Here is a 23,580-nt window from a genome sequence, read left to right on the forward strand (position 1 = left end):
CTTGGAAACTGTCCAATCCCTAGTTCATCAAGCATTTACCGGTCTGGCGCCTGTCTGTGTCTTCTAGGATATAATGCCAGCGAACTCTTGTTTTTATGTCCACTATAACTACGCTGGGCAAATGTTCTGAGGTCAAATTCTTCCAGCACGGGGGTACCTTTAAAGCGGAGACGACGGCACCGACATTTTTTGGCATTTTAGTTATGGAGGTGAGAAGACACCCCCCCCCCCCCCCCTCTCTGGGTGTCTGATTTGCCGCCATCTTTAACTGTTCGGTGTCCAAATCGGAGTAGCTACGCGTACGAAATAAAGTTAATCCCAACTACAAAACATATATTTTTGTGGTAAGAGGGTGCAAAACATCAGTATTTACTGCTATTAATTACTGTACGATTTATAGTTGAAATCTGAGCCTAGATATAAAGTTAGATATAAAGTTAAAATCTCGACAAAGCAATGTAGGAAATACAGAGAAAATAAATCCTTTCTGACATCTAAAATCAGTTTGGATCAAGGTCTCTAAAACGATCAAGAAAAAGAGGATTTTCGGAGGACAATTACACTGTGTTTATATAGAATAAGTGATTTATGAGCAATCTAATTTCTTGTTCGTTTAAAACAGTGAAATGTCAGCTGCAAAAGATCGCACCAGAAACAGCACTCTCTCTGCCTGTCATAGACGTTCAGGAAAGGCTGAATGAAGTCATGTCAAGTACAATAATTCGGTGATCAATAATAACAGTTGTAGAACAGTATATAAGGAGGATAAGGATTTTGAAGTTGACTCGAAATATGATAGGTAACCAGTGCAAGGACTTGAAAACAGGTGTAATGCATCCCTGATAGGATTCTTGCTGTCATATTCTGAACATATTGAAGATTGCTCAGTGTGGATTTAATTTCCCCAGTGAACAGGATGTGCATTTATTAATTCTAGAAAAAAAGCCTTTCTTGATTTCTCTAGTTCTTAGTTTCTCTAGTTCCCTTTAAAATAAACTATTATTCCACAATGCAGAGTATTACATGGCCAGTATTTACACATGATATTTGTGATTTAAAGAAATTAACACAAGCAGCTTTTGGAGATTTAAGTGTTGGCTGAGTTATTGCCGGATAAAAGACTAGAGATGTTGGCAAGAAGAAGATAATTTGGGGAAAGCTGAGGAATACACTTATAACAAGAACACTTCCTAATGGGGTTAGGCATACTTTTAATGAAGATGATGAAGTTAACAGACTATATGTTTACATAGATACTGAAATAAGGATTGTATTTTAGATAATGTGTAGTTGCTGGCATTGAACTGTGTGTTGGATGTACATGAATTGAAGGAATGGGCAAACATAGCTGATGCGGATCCACAGAGCCAGCATTTTAAGATGTTTATAATTAGAGGCAATTTGTTTAAATAACTAGGTATGGATACTGATGTGCAAGAGAGGTGGAAAGGCTGTTTCCTTAAACCAGCACTATAAAATATTTTATTCTCAGTGAGATGCTGCCATTTCATAGTGGGTTTCTAACACTGTGTATAGTTCCATCCACACAGTGCCTTTACTTCCATTTCTAATCTCTTTATCCAGTACAGAGGATTTGGAGCCTATCCCAGTAAGCAACGGACACAAGGCAGAATACACCCTGGACATAGCGCCAGTCCATCACAGGACAGACAGACACAAACACACACACTCCAGGGCCAGTTATCCCATAAACCAATTAACTTACCAGTATGTTTTGGAGTGCGAGAGGGAGTCATATCACACATATGGAGAAAAACCATGTAACCCAGAGAGAACATGCAAACCCCACACACACAGGATGGCAGGAACTGAACCTAGGACCCCAGTGCTGCAAGATAGCAATGCTAACCACTTTGCCACCATTATAAATGGATGGATATCTTAGTTATCTTTCTAATTCACAGGTTTGCATGCATAATTTAATTTTGAAAGCCACTGAGACATCAGGTACTACTGTTGTATTTATGAAAAAGAAACAAAACAAAAAACATACTAACAACTGTGCCATCCTACTCCTTAGTTAATACATTTTATTATTCATAAACAGTTAACATTGTTAGCAAAATATTTTGAATTATATTTAACCCTATTTTTTCTTTAGTTTTGTATTTAACTTATTATATGATAGTCAGACTTAATGTATATTTGAACAATGAAAATATATTTTTACAAGATTTTACATTAAGCACTTAAAATTTATATGGTTAACAATAGTAAACTGTAACATGCTGTAACAAGATCGGTTAAACTGCGAAGAAAATGTTTTCAGAGAAAATGTTTCAGGTGTGAAGAACATAGATCTCCAATGCAATTTCAACCAAACCTGTTCCCACACACCCTGCCCCCACTACCATTAGAATATACACAAGGCACTGAAATCTTTCGAGCTAATGATCAGGTGACCCAAGAGAGAGCGAGAGAAACACCAAGGGGTGCGGAACCAGGGAACTATTTACATGGAAAACGGGCGATCTCCCCAGACTGTCCGCCCGTTTCACTGTTACCTGGATACCTCTTTATTTAGAACTCACTAACACTGATTTTTAGTTTAGAAGGATTCAAGTAGGGTTTTAGATGAAAGGCAGCGACCTTAATCAAGCCCAAATCATAATTGAACCCATTCAGAGCATACATTACATTTTAGCGTTTCATTCTGAGCAGAAGACCCTCACACCTGAAGAAGGGGGAGGTGTCTTTCGCTGGAAATCTCGCCTGCTTCTACTTTACGAGTACAACTCCCTCTCTGCCGGAGTGCTGGCTGTGACGAATTAAACCGGTTTCACAGGTTTCAATCACAGACCATGTGACATGGGAGTCAGGAAACTAACACACAGCGCCACCGGATTTGATAATGCTATAAAAACGCTATAAAATAATGCGACTAGGCACAGAACAAGTTTACAGCACAGTACAATAATAAATGCTGACCATGACTTTAGAAGCATAAATTGCCTTACACTCAATTTAAACACGAGCTGTCTTTAGCCCTCTAAGCTGGTTCATACAGAAATGTAGAGATCCAGGCTCAGAACACACAGCTTCATTAGCGAATACATATGCAGGACAACTAGAGAAGACGTTTTACAGAGGATGGATTTTTAGAAACATCCCATCAGTGGCATCACTGAAGTCAACTCCTAGGTTCTGTAACTGTCGTGTGGATAGTTTCACAAGAATCAGACAAAAGTTTAAGCATCGCTTGTTCTAGAGAAAACTGCAAAAAAAAAACAACAACCCATAATGTACTTCTTTGCGGGTCTGTTTGCCCAAATCATATATTCACAATGTGAAATCTAGAAAATAATATTACGTAACCAAAATCCGCAATATGGAAACAGAACCTGTGTAATTGTTGATAGATGATGTACTCGTAACATTTTTTCAAGACGAACTACAACATTTAAAAAATGACTTGTATGTACTTGATATCTCTAATCAATCCACGGGTCCCAGCACAAAACGAAACTAAAACGCATACCGTTTCGCGCTTCTTATTAGTTGCTCAAAAGTAATTTGACCGTATGAAATGCATAATATAAACCTAGAAACATATACGTGAGCAGTACTTAAGCACTGTAGTATCAGTGTTAAGACATACCTCTCAAATACTGTAAATCAAGTTAAAAATATCTCAAGACCGATTCTGGTCATAATGAAACCATGTTTCGTGTATGTTTTCTTTAAAGTACTGAGACCAACCATATACTGTATGTTTATGTTCCAAAATTAATATCGTTTATGGCCTTCACACGCGTTGCAGTATGCTCCTATTCTTTTTATGCTCAGCTACTAAGATTTCCCTTCAGTGGTAAAATTAGATATGAATATTCAATACTTAAACGGGCACAGTTAAGACATTAAATATACATATACATACTGTATACAGTACAGTTTGCATACGGTAATATGTTTATGTTCCTAAATCAATCTCTTTTATGAGCATGTGAAAGGCATGGTGAATCACTGTACTTTGCATGATTGGAAACAAATGCGTGATTGCGAAATGCTGTGGTGTTACTTTTACAAAGACGGTCAATGAAAAAAAGAATGTTGACCAGGGCAATACTTTGAGTTTACACTTACAGCTTGTCCAAGGTCATTCATTATTAGTACTATTAGTAATATCTTCGTTAAAGACTTTGATGGCCACAGCTCAAACATGAGAGGTTGAGCTTTATTAGCTCCACCTTGCGGAAATTCCGGATACTATTATTTTGCTTGTCGTATTATAGGAGAATTTACGGTAACTCGCGGTATTTACCGGTAGCTTGCGGTAGATACCGCAAAATAATGCGGTATCGCCCACGCATTTTGAATGGCTGCATCTGTACATGCAAGACATCTGTAAACGAAGATGTAATTACAGTCAAATTGGCAATTAACAGAAAACCACAATTGTATAATATTATTTCTCTATGTAGATGATCAGTTGAAGGATTTGAAGAAACAGCAGCGATAGCAGGTGATTTTGGTTTTGAACCCATCTTTACACCTCAATAATCCATTTGTCCTCGAAAAAAGAAAAGACAGGCATGTTTTGAGTCTCATAATGATCATCTTCTCGATCCAAAGAAACGTATAAATTTGATTCCTTCCGTAGTATTTTGGATTTTCTTACGAAGATCTCACGAAGTATTGCCAGGATCTATATTTAGCGTTCGGTAGCGATAACACTGCTGATATTGATTGAGTAGAAATCTATGATGTATTGACAACTTTATCTGAAGCGAGAAGTCCTAGAACGCTGCCTATGAAGTGTTGGGATTCATACCAAGATATACTTTTTGTTTTCAACCCAAAATGCTGCTATTGCATTACACATTATATGAACATTACCAGTTTTGTTAGCTTCTCTGCATGATTTTTCAAAACTGAAACTAATTACAAAATTATTTAAGATCAACCATGACAAAAAATTATAAATCAGGACTAATATTAATATCAACTGATGTTACTACAGAAAAAAATATTTAACTGAAATATTAATAAGACTATGCAAGCCTAAAAAGTAGAACAATTAAATTTATATAACTTTTTTTTTTGAGAAATGGGCTCACACACCGGAAGACACTAACGTTTCTCTTCGTTAGAGTATGTGAATAACAGTTTAACCCAAAATGTTTGGAGTCCAGAGGGAGGACTTGCTCGCTGAATGATCTCTCAAGAAATCCCTGGTGAGATTCAACAGGTGTTTTCTTCAACAGCCACTAAAAGTCTGATGACCTTCTCTGGATTTCCTGAATATGACGTTCAATTAGTTCAAATCATTTGGTAGTTAACAGAACGAAATGCTTTGGAGGTACATTTAAAACAGCAGAGCAAGACTGTAGCACTTCATGTGTGACTGAATTTAATTGTGTAAACCTGGCTCTCTATGAACAGGAGCAAAGAGTTTTCACTCAACAGAAGATTGCGATGAGAGCACAATAACATAAGACATCTGGAGATGCCAGGGAGTGAACTCAGGACTTCATACATGAAAAGCATGCACTTTACCACTAAGCTACATCCCCTACGGCACAGATGTGTGATCGGGTAACACATCTCCTGAAACTTTCATTCGAGGTAGGAAGCGTGCTCTTAAACACCAAAACACTCAAAAAGGAAGAAGCAGATCTCTGTACACAAGACGGTAGTGCGATATTAGAATTTCTGAGTTCTTCACGGATTCAAGCTCCTTCTCAGAGGTCTTTGCTCCCCAAATAACTTTGCATCTGAGGAAGAGCACCACGGAAAAAACCGTGAACAAAAACTCAACAAGAGAGCGCGTTGGTTGCTCTTGCTCTTAATGCAAGGAGCTGTTTTTTTTTTCCTCGCAATAAGCATTATTAACCAAAAACAGCAGCACAGGTAGGTCGCATTTGTGATTATGTCACTTCTCTGCTTCAGCAAGGTCAATAAAAGACTCTGAAAGTAGTAAAGCAAAACTGAACTCAAAATCATATTAGGAATTCTGAGTGATATCTCCATACAGGTAATCCAATAAGAACGTTGAAATATTTGAATATCATCTCTCTGTATATTACGCTGCTTTTTACCCAGAGTAAAACTATTGGATTGAAAGAATGCTAACCGCTGGGTTAAAATGTATAGTTGTTATTTGGAGAAATCTGTAAACTCGCGATCTTATATGTTTTAAAAGACAGCACAGGAAAAAACACACACACACAGGTACTAATACACGAGGATACATTTATTAATACATAGAATATGCATATAAACCTAACAGATCTTATCGAGAGGGTTATCAGAATACAAAAGGTATATATTCAGTCAGTTACAAAGAGTTACATATATCAAGAGGACATACGTTCAGTATATCATTAATTTAGACCGTTTCGTAAATGCACTTGGTTATAACTTCTACATTGGATACTCAAAACAAGTACATAACTCTTAGGAATTAAATTGATATTAACTGGTTGGAATAACAATTGAATTCTCGAGTTGTAATGCATTGAAGTTGAATACTCATCCAATCTCTGGGGATTCAGATCTCCTGCGGGCACAAAGAAAATGTTGCAGGCTGTTGCTGTCCAATCCGCGCTCTCTGGCTAGGTGCCAGACTGTGCTGTGCAGCTTGCGACGGTGCGCTGCTGATGCTCACTGACCGGCTAGTTAGTGTTGGCTTTAACTAGCAAAGTTTGTGCACAGGAGAAAAGATGACTGTGGATCCCAGCAAGTCAGGAAAAGGACCGGTTTGTTCCTGATGAAGAGCTAGTTCTGAATAGTGATTCAGCTGTCCACAGTTCTGACCTGTTCACGAGGCCTGCTGCTGGTGCTAACCTCGGGTGGATCCTCTGGTTACTCTCTGCCAACCTCCGCTCTAGACTCTTAGAACAAAGGAAAGTTCTGGCACTCGGACACACTAGCCGTTCGGTTGGTGTCCAGGCTGAGTCTCAGGATGGTCAGGAGGCGCGCTGCGAGAATGTCCTGCCCTTGGGAGCCTTCTGCTCCTGGGCCGTCCTGCCCTGGAATTCTCCTTTGAATTCCCTTTAGAAAAGTCCACAGAACCCTCTCCAGAATCTTCCTGAATCTCTCAGGCTCTCTGTGTTGCCTGTTTTTACCTGGAGGAACTTCAGCTCATTGATTGGCTGAAAGTTCCATGGGCATCAGAGTCCCACGTGGGTTACTCGGCCCTACCAGTCCCTGATTGGTTGATCAAGGTGAGATATGAGTCACATACTCCTGACACTTAGGAATGCAGTCCAGATGTCCATCTGGCACTCCCTAGACAGATAGGCGCCAATGGATGACCATTGATCATGATAGCCAGGCTTAGCTAAGTGTATCCCCATTTGGGAGCTGTCCTAGGAAACCTTATCAAAGGAAACCTTAAATCAGCCTGCATGAATAGTTTCTCTGTGGCTGCACCACAGAGATGAACAGAGCGATGAGGCCTAATTTGGGAAAGCTCAGAAACACTTAATTCTGCCTTATTAATAAGCCTCGCCGCTACACCGAGCTAATTGATAAAGCCCACCCAGTGGATACTCTAGCAGAGCGTCAAAGAACATTCACCTCTGTATCCAAAGAAACCACAGGAACAACATCAGGAAGCACAATCAATTGCCCTTATAAATCTTTCCTGTAAGGTATGCTATGTGAATTCATGAAGTTAATCCTCTGATCTCTTTTGAGCACAAACAAAGTATTTCTGATGGAGCGCTATGTTCAAAGATTTAATAAGCTTTACCCCTGTCAACGATTCGGCGTGAAGAATTAAAAGTTTCACAGACAAAAGCAGCTCAACACCACAGCCAATATTACAGTAAATGTACTTGCCGGTATACTATCATGTGCACTGCCGGAAAAGTGATCTCGGCGTTGTTCCCTACATAAAGCTGAACGTGCCAAAGAGAATTTCTGTAGAGAAAACAAAATATTTTTTCTGCCTTGATGTTAAGCTGACAGCCTGTCTTTTAGAAAGTCTATCTCTAAACACCTACGCAGCCTAACAAAAAGCACTTTAACTGATCGTATTGCAGGTCTTAAAACACTAACATTTGGCAGCGGTGGGATTCAAACCCACACCCCCAGAGAGACTGGAGCCTAAATCCAGCGCCTTAGACCGCTCGGCCACGCTACCTTCCCATGCTTAGCTTCCTCAAATTGCTGGCTTGGGAAATGCCGGGGGCTTCAGCTCTTGTCGTCGGATCTAATGATATCATGTGGAAGTGACTGCACCTTTATCTTCCAAGATGCTTTCAATAGCACAAACGCTACTTTCACCTGCACAACCAGCAATAACGAAGGAGGTGGGTTTCATCCTTTGTGCTGTTTATAGGGGTGTAACTCTACAGTGATCTACTGACTTGAAGAGCAAAAATCAAAATCCTCTGCTACTACAGTTGCTTTTTTCATAGTTTCTTCAAATCCTTCATTTGAACGTAGATTTTGAAGGATATTGATGATAATACCACATAAATTGTGGTTTTCTTATGATCGCCAATTTTTTTTCAAATACCAGCCTTTTTTACAGTTCCTTGCGTGTTTCACAAGGTATAATAGCCCTCCTCGCATCCTCAGCTAACATATTTTAAAATTACAATAGATTATACAGCATGCATGTTTACATTTATATTAAAATTAAAGTAAATATACAAGAATACATACAGTGCTAACCCAATAATTCTTGTCAGGTTCTCCAACAAATCTGCGTTGTTATTTTAACATGTTTCAGCTGAGGGTGCAACAGGAGTATAAATTAATTTTCCCGCCAGCCATTCAAAGACCAAATTCCATGAGTAAACATTATTTTCTCAGAAGTTGCCGGCATTGGACTTTGCCGGTGGTGTTGAATTATGTCCACAACTGTTGTAGTAGTTCCTTCTTGAAGTTCGACACGTGCAAAGCACTCGTAATATCATAGGTGTTAAAGTTCGCTGAGTCTATTCGAGTCATGGTGTGTATCCCTGCCTATCACTGGGAGACGGGTAGCTTTTTTACACTCAGATTCCAATCTTCAATGCTTTGTGTGAGAGCTTACATAACTTTCAGTTTCTCACATTTTCTGACGACTGTTCCAAAGGGGCACCCTGTCAATTCCGAATACTTTTCAAAAATCTGCCTACATGTTTGATTATTGTCATTTCATTTCGAAAAAGTTCAATATTGATCATAATTAAAGAAAATAATGATCACGAACAAAAAAGGGATAAAGATGCAAGTCAATCTTGAATCACAGCTGGGTGACAAGGGCTTCTGTTCTGATATGGTTGTACGAGAAACAGGAGGAATCGCTAATCTCCTATAGAACATGAGTTGAATCCGGAGTGAGACATTTCGTATACTCGTGCATATGTCAACGCCTGACCTACATCGTAAAACTAACATTAAGTTGTCAGAGATGTTCATTTATATACAAACAAGAGACCAAGTAATAATTCTACATTAGTTCAGGTGGGTAAACCTGAACTAACTAATAAACCTATTAATAATTCTACATTAACGTGTCCTACACTGATCAGACTAATTGACATGGTCTAATTCTGAGCCTGTGCAGTTCATGCTAATTACAACAACGACAGTTCTGAACCCTCATCACCGAACTGAGCACAAGTTCAGCTGTTCTCCAGTTTTGTTACGCATGGTTTTTCATTGCAATTGAGTTCAGAGCTGGAGCTGATCTCCAGACAGTACAGTGTTTTGGGTAAGTTGTCGAAATTCGCATGAGGCTGCAGACAACTTACCCAAAGTGTTTTCTATAGCTTTTAGGTGGAGTTCATTTATATAAAAGAATGTAAGTGGTATAAACGCAACAAGCCAGACGGCAGGCCAACCTATAATCTTCTGACGCGAGGCCCGACGCGTTATTCATTACGCCACTGACCCTGCTATTGAAGTGCTAAAAAAACCACGTTTTCTAAATTTTTGTCTGTTTAAAAATCACTCTCTAAAAAAGACAAAGGGTTTGTGTGTCGCGCTAAAATTCCACTTCATTTCGAATGCAAATAAAAAACGTTTTGTTCCAAGAAATCACAAATTTGTCACATCCTTCATACTATACTTCTCTCTTGTATTAGTAAAGCATTTTGATTAAAACTGAATAATATATGAAAGGTTTCATCTATACACTTACACATAATAAGTATACGAATAAATTCTCAGAAGAAGCCGCATCTCAGGTATTAGATTTAAAATCGGATCGGAGGATTTAGAGCCCAGACTGCAAACCAACAGCTGACACAGGTCTTTTATAGAACCGTTTTGATTTCCTCTACTTTGTCCCCGTGACGTCTTTGTCCTGATGCAGCCGAGCCCGACACACGTCTAGTTTCTGTCGCTGGGCGCACACCCTGCGGTCCATGCAGATTCTGATACCGCAGTACAATGACGGGGACATTACACTGTAAATAGGTGCCGTCCTTCGGCTGAGATGTAAAACCGAGGTCCTGACTCTCTGTGATCATTCAGGAGAATGGTGGTGGTGGAGGGGAGTCCCCGTTACCTGTGAAGCGCATTGAGTGGAGTATCCAGAACAGCGCTATATAAGTGTATGCAATAATCATGATGATGATGATTATTATTATAATGTAAAATGCAATAAAAAAATCAAACTTTGATTCAAAATAGATTAATGTAAAAACTGATAAAGCTAATGCTTTTTTCAGGGCTATATCTACTTTTTTTTTAAAAAGCGAAGTCTGTCGCGATTGTGAGAGTTAGAGAATGTGTTCCTGCGGGTGCCTTCATATCATGAGCGTCAGTCTCGCCCGTAGCTGCGAGAAGGTTAAAAGCGCACAAGTGATCTGTAGACGATGTTCGGGGAAGAAATAATTCTGTTTTCAGCACAGGGAGTGAGAATGAGCTCAGCCCGGCTCCCAGCAGAATCCATTCTGGTTTGGTTATTGTTAGACTGTGCGTCTGAGGCTCTTTGGATCGCAACGTAAAAAAAACAATTGCTCACATCGTGTGACTTCCACGACAGGAAGGAAAGATATCACTTTAAAAAATCAGAACTGAAAATTTGGATCCTGGGCCTCAACTTAAAAATAAACAGAGTTTAACGACAGGAAATTGATTCCAGTTGTCAGATCACGTATACGCATACCTTAGCTTTGTGCAACAATCTGAAACTTTCAGGTACCATAAATAATATTATTGCTAAACAGATGCCATTCTAATCTGCAAGCGACCAGAATATAGAATACAAATTTTTGTATAAAAATGCATTAAGTCCTGTTCTACACCTGCATGCTTTGGAAGCACTGGCCTACCTATATCAAAATATCAGATTGTGTTTCTGCAACATTTCGTGCATAGTAAGCCATTTTATCTAAAACAGTCACAACGAGGGCTTTACATGCAGACTGGGGTATTTTCCCCTTTTATATTTTTGCCACTTTATATCGAACCTGTTATACTCCCAGAAGTGCACAGTAGCTTGTACTTAATAAAAATGTACAATTCACCGCTGGTATAAACAGATGTGTGCCGTGTTTGCCTTTGTAAGCATTTGTTTAAAAAATAAGTTCACAATACGATAAAAACACAGAAGACACAAACTTTATAATACAACGATACAAAATCAATACCAAATCATTATGCCAATTAGGTAACTATCCTTTGAAAACAGAGAACTGCTTTATATCTACAAAAAACTTGACATTTGTATGTATTTTTGGATTACAAAGCAGACAGTGTAGTCCCTTAATTCAAAGATCAGATCTTGGCCAAAACAAGACAATCAGACGTGGGCTGAATTCGGAACAGGAGCCTTTGCTTCGTCGACTATTGAGCTTTTGATCAATGTCTGAATAAAACAGATTCGCTTTTTTAACTCTTTGATTAAAGTACACGAAAAGCACCTTCCTTCGAGCTGGAATCAAACCAGTGACCTAAGGATTCCCCGCTGACTCCACTACAGTCCCCCACTCTACCAACTGAGCTATCAAAGGGATGCTGCAGCATCGCTCTCTGGCACATACTGCCCAATGAAGTAAAATGTGAAATGGGTGATTTAAATCCCACTTCGAAATCAAGTTTCCAACTCGTTTCCTTAGTCTCATTTACCTTGAATTTAAGCCACGAACCAGGATTCTACTGTATAAACTTCCAGGGATATTACAAAATGTTTGATGGGGCATCAATCATTCCAGGCGGAAATTGATTCCTTTTTTTTCTCGAGGGATCATATTAAACATTTTATTAGTATCGAGAGGAGGATCACCAGTAGACACAAAACAACCAGTTTCTTTCTGTCTTTATTAGAAAGTAGCGTTTGTGCTACAGTAATAATATTTTCGTGGAAATAAAGAAGTTGTAAATTTTAAATATTTATATTTGAATCGAAATGTGGTTTTGAGTTAAATATTAGCGTGTTCATGTAATTAGTTTGTGTTTGTCATTACTATATATATTGCCATGTTACTAGAATTTGTAACTGAAGTTTACTAGTTGTGTTTTTTATGATGATTAGACATTTGAATACAATATTGTATATAATGTATAATTTGAACTACATATTGTTCAGGTGTGAATAATTGTATATTTTAAGAATACATTTCTAAAACAAATCATTGGCTTTATTTACTAGTTTCTACACCTATAAAATTCTTTCTTTGATGTATAATAGACATCAAAGAAAGATGTCTATTATACATCAAAGATGAGCAGTGTGTGTCGTGTTCACAGCTGATAACTAGAAGATGTCTGGAAGAGGCAAAGGCGGAAAGGGACTCGGGAAAGGAGGTACTAAGCGTCACCGTAAGGTTCTCCGCGACAACATCCAGGGAATCACCAAGCCCGCCATCCGCCGCCTGGCTCGCTGTGGGGGAGTAAAGCGGATCTCCAGGCTGAACTACGAGGAGACCCGCGGGGTGCTGAAGGTGTTCCTGGAGAACTTCACCTGCACCGAGCACGCCAAGCATGCCAAGAGGAAGACCGTTACCGCCATGGACGTGGTGTATGCGCTGAAGCGCCAGGGCCTCACCCTGTACGGCTTCGGAGGCTAAACAGGAGCGGAGCTTCACTACCGGACCCCGACGTATAAACCCAAGTGACCCAGTGACATTTGTCACTGCTGAGGTTGCTTTATGGGTCTATTTTCTATACTGTGCTGATCAATTGGAAATCAAATGGCAAGAAAGACCCGTTCCCACACCTAAGGTCAAATATTAGGAATCAAAACTGCTCGAGTGTATGGAAGCACACAGCTTTATCAAGATTTCCAAGTGCAAGATCTTTTTATTCATAAAAGACCCTATTTATGTTGTATGAGAAATATTAATATTAATAAAGAATCTTTTTTCACCAAATAAATGGGCTTCCTGACCTCAGAAAGCCTTCTAGACAAATACTAAAAGAGCAAAAATTCAATTTGGTAAATGAAATGAAAGCACATACCCGACCAAACCTTGAGTACAGGCCATTCAGGATGATAATACAAAACCATTTATAATTCAACAAATAAAACCTGTCAACTGGTAATCACCACTTATCATAAAAAAATAAGTAGCAATACACAGTAGGGGACTCTTGGGTGCAAGTTAAATCCATGCTAGAAGGGGTTTAGTGTTATATTTCCAAATCAGATATGCAAATGAGAGATCTGGCCCAGCCAATCTCAAAGCTCCCATGGTCTGGAATGGAGCTGCTCCCCTCTTCTAGTTATTCACACTGGAGTTAGGTTACATATCAGCACATTTCATCTAACAGTTGCTCCAGAAACAAAAAACGTAAACAAATGACCTGGAATGTGACCACACCTATGAGAATGTAGTTCAACAGATAACTTGTAAACCTTGTCATAAGATTTTTTTTGTTCTACAAAATATACTTTATTCCGCAAAAAAAACATCTCAAAAGGAACATCTCACACATATTAACACTCCATGTAATAAAAAACAACGGCGGAACGGAGATTGATTGTCCGTTATCAATCTTTGCAAGTGGGGGCGAATTTGCACAATTAACAGAGTCCCTCCAAAGCTAGCACTTGCTATTGTCCTTTAATCCCTGTATAGGGCCCAAAGTCCTTTCCAGCGCTCCCTCGCCGTGGGGAAACCCCATTTGGCGACTAGTCGCTTCGTCCTCCTCCTGAGGTCCGATGGGCTCCCGCAGCACCCGACAGAGGTTGCAGTAGAAGATGCAGTTGAGTTTCATGGGGAAATGTGGGACATCTCGACCCCCTTCCTCGACCGGCTGACACATTCGTGATGTACTCATACTTGCCGCCCCAGACGAAGCCAAAGATCATCCCTTGCAGCGCTCGTCTGAGTCTGGCCGGCAGCGGGTACACCACCGCCAGGTAAACCAAAGCTGTCAGGATGTCTGCTTCAACACCATCACTTTCCCTGTGTAGGACAGCGACCGCGTTTTCCACAGACCCAGCTTCGCGTTCACCTTGGCGATCCTCTTGGTCTAGTTGTTGGTCTCGTTGTCCTGGCTCTGGAAGGAAAACCCCAGTATTTTGAGGGGCTCCGTGCAGAGCACAAGACCCTCCGGCGCCGTCGTCCTGTACTTCCAGGGCCCGAATAACTTCAGTTTGCTCTTTCGGCGGTTGAGTTTCGACCCCGAGGCTCTGGAGTATTGCTCCATGACCTGCAGGGCCCTCCTCAACCCCCTGTCCGACCTCAGGAACAGCGTCGTGTCGTCGGCGTACTGGGAGATCTTCTGGGTTTCCCCCGCGCCTCCCGGTATCTCCAGGGTCCCGTCACACCGTCTCTGCTAAGGGCTCTTGAAGAGCAGGGAGATGATGCCCTCCCTCATGGTGTCTCCGAGTTTCACCCGGCGGAAGATCTCCTGCGCCACTTCCACCAGATCTGCCGCCAGGGTGTCCCAGAAACAGGTGTAGAATTCCTTGGGGATTCCGTCCGGCCCTGGCACCTTGCCATTTTCCATTGACAAGAGCGCCGCCTTCAGCTCCTCGCCCGCGATCGGACCCTCCAAGTCCTCCCTCACCTCCTCCGGTACTCGTGCCTTCAGCCCCTCCAGAAAAGCATCGCCTGCCTCCACCTCCGTCTGCTTTTCTGAAAAGAGCTCCGTGTAGAAAGCGGTGGCCGCTTCTACTTTGTCGCTCTCGTCCAGCACTTCCTCTCCATCTCCCCGTCTCAGGCTGTGGATCACCCTCTTTTTCTGGGCTCCCCGGACCTGGTTGAAGAAATAGGAGGAACAGGTTTCATTATTTTCATAATGCTCCCTTTGTGCCTTGACCAGGAAAGCTTTGGCTTTCTCGGTGTGCAGTTTGCGGAGCCTCTCCTTCAGGTCCCGTGCCCGGGCTGAATTGAAGGCTCCTCCCCCGTTAGCCGAGCTGTACTCCTCCTCGAGTTGCCTCTGGAGACGTGCAGCTTCCTTCCTCTCCCTGGCCGCCTTCCGTCTGCAGTACGTCTGCGCCAGTGTTCGGGTCCTGTCCTTCACCGACTCCCACCATTCCACCACGGAGCTGTAGCCGTCTCTCAGATCAACCCAGCTCGCGTAGTCTTTCTGGAACAGTGCCCTGAAGTCGTCTTCCTCCAGTATCTCCCAGTTCAGCTTCCAGTACCCACGACCGAATGCCGGCAGGCAGGTGTTAGCCACCACCGTCAAGCGACCGTGGTCGGAATACCACGCCGGGGACACCGTCGCCGACTCCAGGGAGCAGGTCGTGTGCAGGAAGATGTAGTCCAGGCGGCTGCACACTCCCCGGGAGTTTTTCCAGGTCGTTCCGGCGTCGTTAGGACGGCACCGTCTGAAGCCGTCTACCAGGGAGAACTGCTTGAGTAGCAACTCCAGCTCTGCCGAGCTAGCGTCGCTCCCCTTCTCCCGGTCGACGTTGAAGTCCCCGCCGAGCACCACCTGTCTGTTGGTGGTGCAGCAGCAGACCAGGTCAGCAAACACTTCCTTCCGGATAGAGGGTTCCGTCGGAGCATAGACGTTAATCGCTCTCAACTTCTGCCCCCTAAAGTCAATGTCTGCGACCAGGATCCGGCCCTGCACCACCGAGAAGGAGGAAACCAGCGTCATCTCTGGGTTTCCGAGGAGGATTCCCACTCCGGAAGAGTGGACCCCTCCTACGCTCCAGCATGATTCTCCCTTCGTCCATTCCCTGGTGAATGTCAGCTTGTCGCTTTCATCCTTCAGGTGGACCTCCTGTAAGAAACAAACTGAGAAAGACTTTGAGGCCAGATCATGAAAGACTCCCCGTCTTTTCAACGGGTCTATTAGCCCTCTCACGTTAGTTGTTAGAAAGGTAAGTTTCACAATCATGATTAAACAAGTGAAAGTTGAACCTCCTCTCTTTGTGCTTACAGTGGAAAACTTGGGAGTCTACATCTGGGCACTGTTTAGCCTAGATGTAACTCCTCTCGTTCGGGTCCTGGGGGGAATATGCTGGGCTCCCTCCAGGTCTCGCTGGGGACTGAAAGGTAAACATGCTGGACAGGTCCAGCCCTACCATCAGTCCCGGCTCCAGGGCGGCTTCAAAGTAATCCTCGTCTTCCTTGAGGATACTCTCCACCACCGCTTCGGGAAGGCTTTTTTCTTCCCTTTCTCCAGGAGTTTCGGGGACCTCCAGTTGCTCCTGGGCCTTGGGGGAGAGGGGGCTCCACTTCCTGGGCTGCCTCTTTGTGTTGTTCATGGGCCTCGGGGGAGGGGGTTCTGACTTCCTGGGCTGCCTCTTCCTGTTGTCCCTGGGCCTCGGGGGAGGGGGTTACCTCTTCCTGGGCTGCCTCCTCCTGTTGTCCGTGGGAATCGGGGGAAGGGGGTTCTGTTTCCTGGGCTGTCACTTCCTGTCATCTTTGGGCCTCGGGGGGGAGGGTTTCCATTTCCTGGGCTGCCTCCTCCGGTTGTTCCTGGGCCTCGGGGGAAGAAAGTTCCGTTTCCTCTAGGACGAGGAAACGGTTCTCCCTTACCACTCTTTTCTTTTGTCCTTCTGAAGGTGGATCTGCCCTGCATCTCTTCTCCCGCTTTCTCTTTCCCTTCTTGCTGGGAGTTATTAGGGCCCTTTCTCCGGTCGGCCATTTTGTCCGTCGTCCTGGCAGCCATCTTGTGGCACTGGTGCGGCTGGGGGTGTGGCCTCGGCAGTTTCGGTTCTCTGCGGGGGAGGTGCAGGTTCTTTGTTCTCACCTCTCTCCCTTTGTCTTGAGACCGGTTTCTGCCGGCCGGCTTTCACCACCTGCGCAAACGAAGGTTTGCTTACCTTGCATTGGTGAAGGAGGTGTCCCTCGGCGCCGCATCCGTTGCACTTTTTGGCTGCCTGGCAGGTTTTTGCCAGGTACCCCTCTTTGTTACAGTTGTGACATGTGACGATGTCACACGTGTTCTCCTTGTGGCATCCTGGGGTAGTAAAGGTACCCCCTGTCGGCTCCGATGTTGAAGCCGGCCGGGGGGTGCTGGAAACCGTCGACGCCCTCTGGGTCCTATTTCAGGAGGACTCGGTACTGGCGTTTGCCGTACCAGACGCCGCAACTGTCCCTGATCTCCGTCAGTTTGCCCACCACAGTTACATACCTCCCTAGGTACGCTGTTACCAGTTCCATTGGTTCGTAGGGGTTGTATGTGAGGACTGTGATGGTCCCCTGGTTTGTCTTCCTCATAGGCTCCGGCCTGAAATCAGAGAAACCGGGGTGCTTACCTTTTTCTCTGATCATTTTCGTTGCCTTTTCATATGAGGCGTCCGTGGCCATGTAGGCCTCCATGTATCTCTCTGCCTTGTTGTCTTGCAGGCAGTAGAGATCTCCGGCCACCAACTGCTGGATCCCTCTTAGGAAGGTAATGAAAAAGGATTTCGCAGTTGCCATCGTCTCTGTTTTCTTGGTCCAGTGGAACCGGATCAGTGTCTCTTGTCTGCCATCTGGAAAGGAGAAAAAAGAAAAAAGGAGAGAAAGAGAGAGAGCAAGGTCCTGTGGAGAGGAGGGTTTAGCTGCTAAAGGAGCAGCGAGGGAGCTCTGGCCTTTGTCCTTGTGGGCAAAGCCCAGCTAGATGCAGGCGCAGGAGGAGAGAGAGAGAGGGAGCGGATAGTGCTTCCGAGTCTCGAGGAAGAAAGTAAGAACTGCAGGCAGGCCACGAGTACCTACTCCCCGCCAAGAGGCCAAGGAGGCAGAGAGAGAGAGAGGGAGCGGATAGCGCTTCTGAGTCTCGAGGAAGAAAGCAAGCACTGCGGGCAGGCCACAAGTACCTACTCCCAGCCAAGAGGCCAAGGAGGCGGAGAAAGGGGGAGGGGAGAGAAGAGAGCAGAGAGAGAGAACGTTGCTGCCGGATCCCACCCAGCTCAGCTGCTGCTTGGCCTTAACCCCCTAGGCTCAACCTAGGGCGATACCAGCTCAAGCACTCTTCATTATCTTCGATCGCCTTCTAGAACTTTGGAAAGACAGGAACTGCGGGCATGCCACTTGAACTTGATCTTAGCCAAAAGGCGGATAAAATTGGATTCCAGCTCACTGGCCCTGCAAAACTTAGTTCAAGACCTTAAACTCTCAGACACATATAGATGTATATATCCCACAACAGCAGGATATACATGGTCAGGGAGGAATAGCAGCTCCAGAATTGACTATTGCTTTGTCTCAGAGAGAGTGAAAGTTGTTGGGGTCACTCTTCAGCCTGACTTCTTCTCAGATCACCAAGCTTTAGGGTGTAGAGTGGAACTCCAGGGCGGGACTGTCTTTGGCCCAGGCCTCTGGAAACTCAACACAAAGCTGCTAGAGAACGAGGGGGTAGTGTCCCGCTACAAGGAGAAACTATCACAGTGGCTGTCCTTGCATTGTCTGTACGGGTCAGTAGGAGAGTGGTGGGAGGAGGTGAAGGTGAGGACAAAGGCCTTTTTCATGGCTGAGGGAAGGAAGGCTGCTGCCAGACGGAGAGGAGTGCTAGCCAGGAAACAGAGGCAGCTGCAGCGTCTGTACACGATGCTGCACAGTGGCTTCGATGTGCTCGAGGATATCACCCTTTTAAAAAAGGACATCCGGAGCATAGCGGAAGAAAGTAGTTGAGGAGTGCTGTTAAGAGTGCAGTTCTTGGAAGAAAATGAGAAGTGTACTCGCTTCTTTTTCAGGAAAGTGGTAGGCTCCAAGTCTGTCATGGAAATTGTAGTTGATGAGGAGGGAAGAGAGAGAACAGAGCCGAGTGCTATCCTCTCCTGCATCGAGGCCTTCTACTTAAGACTGTACAGAGGTAAAGGATGAAGAAATTCATTTTTTTACCTCAAAGCTAGAAAACGTTTTGAGTGAAGAAGATAGGGAAGTACTTGAGAGGGATTTCACAGTAGAAGAGCTGAGACAGGCTATGGAGAGCTTACAGAAGGGGAAAACTCCGGGTGCTGACGGGCTCCCTAAGGAATTTTATTGCACCTTTTGGGATCTGCTTCAGGATCCACTAATGCTCCTTTTCGAGGAAAGCTATAAGACAGAATTGCTGCCTGACTCCTTAAGAGAAGGCACTATCTCTCTCTTGTTTAAGAAAGGAGCAAAGAATGACAAAAAGAACTGGAGACCCCTCAGCCTGTCAGGCGTGGACACTAAGATCCTGTCCAAAGCCCTTTTCCTGTGCCTACAAAATGTAGTGACCTCACTGGTAGGGAAAGAACAGACTTGTGGGATAGCAGGACGCCTGATGAGTGACAACCTGGCCTTGTTGAGGGATGTCTGTCTGTACTCAGAGGACCGCTCCCTCCCTCTGTGCATTTTAGGTGTAGACCTAGAAAAGGCCTTTGACCGCCTAAACCGGCAGTACTTAACATCGGTACTTGAGCACATGAAGTTTGGCCCCATCATGAGAAAGTGGATTAACCTGCTGTACACAGGTAGCAACAGCAGAGTAATGGTTAATGGCAATAGATCACGCCCCTTTGAAGTCTGTTCAGGGGTGAGGCAGGGCTGCCCATTATCCCCCTTTTTATTTGTTTTGGCTATGGAGCCCTTAGCCTGTGCCTTGCGCCAGGATCAGGCCATTAATGGGATACCAGTGCCTGGAAGTGGGGGGGGAGAGGTAAAGACATCTCTATAAATGGATGACGTCACCCTGCTCCTCTCTGACAATGTCTCAATTAGCAGAGCTCTGCAGTGCTGTGATCGTTTCTCTTTGGCTTCCTCTGCAAAAATTGTAGATTTTTTATCAGAACTGGAGGGAGCCAAAAGAAGGGCATGATCTCAGGCTGCAAGAGAAGAGAATTAAGGTCCTGGGGGTGTATTTTGGAGAAGAGATGGCAACAGTTAATTGGCAGAACAAATTGCCAATCTTAAACAAAAAACTGATGCAATGGAAGGACCGAGACCTCACCATGACAGGGAAGGTGCTGGTCATCAAAGCCCAGCTCTTGCCTATCTTGAATTTTCTGGCTTCTACAGTACCTTCCCAATCCCACACCGTGTTGCGGCGGTGCTGAGGAGATGTATGTTTCATTTTCTATGGGGTGGGAAGCAGGAAAGACTCAGAAGGGAAATAATGTACAGGCCACTACTCTCAGGGGGGAAGTCTGTCCCAGATATTGCTACGAAGCTGCTGTGCATTTTCCTGGCCTTTGTGCTGAGAGGCTTTGCAACAGCACCTGAAGCGCATGCCTGGACTTATTTTGCCAGGCTCTGGGTAGGTAGGGAGGTGTTCAGAGTGTGGGGTGTCAGACCCAAGCTGGATGTCCCACTCTCTGACACATGCCCTGCAATTTATGGGACAGTTAAAAGTTTTCTAAGATCTCACCCAGTTGGCCATATTCCCCTCTGAGATGTCAGCGTCCAAAAACTGGAAGATTTCGTTGCACCGCAGAAGAATAGGCAGACCCCTCTGGGCATTTTAACATCAGCCCAAAACTTTCTTGTACCGTAGGGGCCTCACCCCCAGCCCTCGCTGCGTTAGGGTGGGCTGCGGCGAGGAGGAGACTGTGACCCATCTCCTGTGGTCCTGCTTTTTTGCTAAGTCCTTCTGGGCACAGTTTGAAGATTGGTTGCAAGCTCTCTCGCTACAATTTACCCTGACCGCTGCTTTCGTCATATACGGCATCTCTCCTGTCAAACTTCCTCCTGACGTGTTTGACAGGATCTGGGCCGTGGTGAACAGTGGGAAAGACGCCCTGTGGAGAGTGAGGAACATGGGGCTGTTCAAAGGCATCGAGGTCCCAGTCAAGGCAGCAGGTAGCCTGGCCCTGTTCATCACCCGAGAGAACTATTACCTCAGAGATCTGTGGAGAGAAGGGAGGGAGGAAGCAGAATATCTGTGGGAAATAGAGAGCATAGGTCAATATCTCAAGAAACTGTGAACTGTGTTCCTGTGCCCCAATTAACACTTTACAGGTGCCATTCCCCGGCATTGTGGCCATTGTCGGTGGTCACACGCGATAAGATAAGGTGGAGGAGAGCGGGGCATGCCCAGCGCCAGACATTCAAGGAGGGGGCTGTGTGAGGTGAGGTGAGGTACGACACGCCGGAGCCCCGACGCTGCTAATGCGGAGCACTTGTTGAACTGGCATTGAAAGTACGTGTGCGCACGGAACGAGCCTTCCCTGCAGTGGAGCGTGGAAACTTTCTCCCCACGCTGCAGGAGTTGTGTGCTCTGCAGCGGTGCCGAGAGAACAGCACAGAAGGCAGCAGGCTCTGGAGAGCGGGTAAGAGACGGAGCCTTGTGGGCAGGTGAGCAGGCCCGTTTTTTGGAAATTGCTGAAAAGGCTCCGGTGTTTGTTCGGTGTGTGGCAGGCGCACGACGCGAGCTTGCGTGGCAATCTGCCGGTCTGGTGTTATGCAAATGAGGCCGAATTGCGTCCCGGGACATGCTGCGAATGCACATTGGCGACTGCAGATGTGTAGGAAACGGCGCGCTCGTTTTCTCGTTGTGCCCACCCTTTTGAGTGTTAGTGTGGCGTGTGAGTGTGCGAAAGAGTGGGCCCAGCAGGAGGCGGTGGTGTGCGGGGCGAGGAGCTGGCCTAGGCTGCGCGCTTTGTGCTGTGGGTGCTGGCCGCTTGTAGGGGCTTGTACAGCTCATACTTACCTGGCAGGGGAGATACCTTGATCAAGAAGGAGGTTCACCGAGGCTCGGCCATTGCACTCCAGCTGTGCTGACCCCTGCGAATTCCCCAAATGTGGGAATCTCGACAATAATTTCTGGTAGTGGGGGACTGCGTTCGCGCTCTCCCCTGATGTGCTTGGTCCAATATCAGATACGGAAGAGTTACGACACCACGAGCTGCGATAGGATCCCAGTTCGAAAGGAGGCGATGCCACTGCTGGTTCCCGGTTTCTTTTAGTTAGAGGTCCGGAGAAGCATTTCAAGCTGGTTACACTACTCCTTCCGGACATTCATTCCCTTTTCAAAGTCAGTCGTTTTGCTGTAGTCTGCATTATTTAGGATGATTATCGAGGTTAGCCTTTATTTGGTCATGGGGGCCTCGGTACTGTATGCTAATTCTCAAGACAGTTTCACCCGTTTTCTGATTGCTAGGTTCTGTACCAGTGCAGACATGTCAAACAGTGAATGGCTGTACCTCTATTGTATCCGTGCTCAATGAATGAAATCAGTAATAAATGAATATATGTATAGTTATACGAAAAACAAGTGGTTTATCGACTCATCTTCATTTGCAGATTTAGAGGCAGCTTCGATATTCGTTTTACAAACTGTTTTTCTTTTTATATGGGTCACACACATGCCATAGCAACAAAACATCTCTAGAGATGAGGCTATAGCTCACCTTTCCATCCTCCAGGTTTTCCTCCCAAAGCCTACGGTACCAACGGCGACCCCTGCTGGCCGAGAGAGCAAAAGCTTGCAGCACCTGGTATTCCCAGGCGGTCTCCCATCCAAGTACTAACCAGGCCCAACCCTGCTTAGCTCTCAAGATCAGACGAGATTGGGCACATTCAGGGTGGTGTGGCCACAAGCAAAAGCCATGCCTGACTCGTTACTTGAAGCTGTGTGTGGCTGGGGCTCCGTGCCCCCCGAGCGGGACTGAAGGATCCTTCGTGTGCAACTCTTTGGAAAGGAGCCTCTTTCCAAATCGCATTGCGTACCTGGATGTTGGCGAATGTGCTCCCTTGTGTTGGCTTGTCCCGCACTGGAGGAGAACAAACAAACTGCTCGGAGGAGCGCAAGGCAAGTCTTCACAAGACAAAAACCTCCAGTGCACCGCACTCAAAACATTTCTGGGCTGTCGCGTGTTTATTTCAGCACATAAAGTGCACCAGTCCAACACGTCGGCCGGGCGCGCGGCGTCAGAGCAAGAGGCTTCTTCTCGCTGCCTTTCCGCTGTATTGCAGAACCCCGAGAGGGAACCTGGAGCGCACACTTTGTGGGGGGCAGGGGACCGCGCGAGTACTAAATCTCACGGCGCCAGCTGCCAGGAGACAAGTACAATATCGCGGGACAGGGGGACCTCGTCATTGATTGTTACATATGAGACGGGTATTAGGAGGCGACCCCGACTGATTGGTAAAGGGGAACACTAACACCAGAGTGACACCCCCGGCGTCTCTTTTTGAGAGACGCCCTGGGATTTCTTAATGGCCAAGGATGGTCGGGACCTCGGTTTTACGCCTCCCCCGAAGGACGGCGCCTGTTTGTGCAGCAGAGTGTCGCCATCGGGATGCTGGGGCATAAGAAAGCCACACAGACTGCAGGGTGAGCGCTCCCTACTGGTCCCAGTCACACCTCTTGCAG

At 45.0% G+C, this 23,580-nt stretch overlaps 1 protein-coding gene and 4 non-coding genes across 5 annotated transcripts; 2 read left to right on the top strand and 3 right to left on the bottom strand.

Annotated features, from left to right (window-relative positions):
* Positions 1–8,028: 8,028 nt before the first annotated feature.
* On the bottom strand, positions 8,029–8,110 carry trnal-uag (transfer RNA leucine (anticodon UAG)). Its single transcript has one exon. It is a non-coding gene; the product is annotated as a tRNA-Leu (tRNA).
* Positions 8,111–12,671: 4,561 nt separating this feature from the next.
* Positions 12,672–12,977, top strand: LOC148670507 (histone H4-like). Its single transcript, XM_088632665.1, has one exon. It carries the CDS (start codon positions 12,672–12,674, stop codon positions 12,975–12,977), a length of 306 nt encoding a protein of 101 aa, XP_088488791.1.
* A 306-nt stretch (positions 12,978–13,283) lies between these two features.
* LOC148670508 (U7 small nuclear RNA) lies at positions 13,284–13,339 on the bottom strand. The gene has a single exon (XR_015938983.1). It is a non-coding gene; the product is annotated as a U7 small nuclear RNA (small nuclear RNA).
* Positions 13,340–21,907: 8,568 nt separating this feature from the next.
* On the top strand, positions 21,908–22,063 carry LOC148670509 (U1 spliceosomal RNA). Its single transcript, XR_015938808.1, has one exon. It is a non-coding gene; the product is annotated as a U1 spliceosomal RNA (small nuclear RNA).
* Positions 22,064–22,687: 624 nt separating this feature from the next.
* LOC148670510 (5S ribosomal RNA) lies at positions 22,688–22,806 on the bottom strand. The gene has a single exon (XR_015939150.1). It is a non-coding gene; the product is annotated as a 5S ribosomal RNA (ribosomal RNA).
* Positions 22,807–23,580: the final 774 nt, after the last annotated feature.

Source organism: Lepisosteus platostomus, chromosome 5 (assembly GCF_059453375.1).
Source record: "Lepisosteus platostomus isolate fLepPlt1 chromosome 5, fLepPlt1.hap1, whole genome shotgun sequence".
NCBI lineage: Eukaryota > Metazoa > Chordata > Actinopteri > Semionotiformes > Lepisosteidae > Lepisosteus > Lepisosteus platostomus.

Bases quoted from the DNA above. Each gene is read 5' to 3' on its own strand.
- LOC148670507 (XM_088632665.1), top strand. From the start codon at position 12,672: ATGTCTGGAAGAGGCAAAGGCGGAAAGGGACTCGGGAAAGGAGGTACT.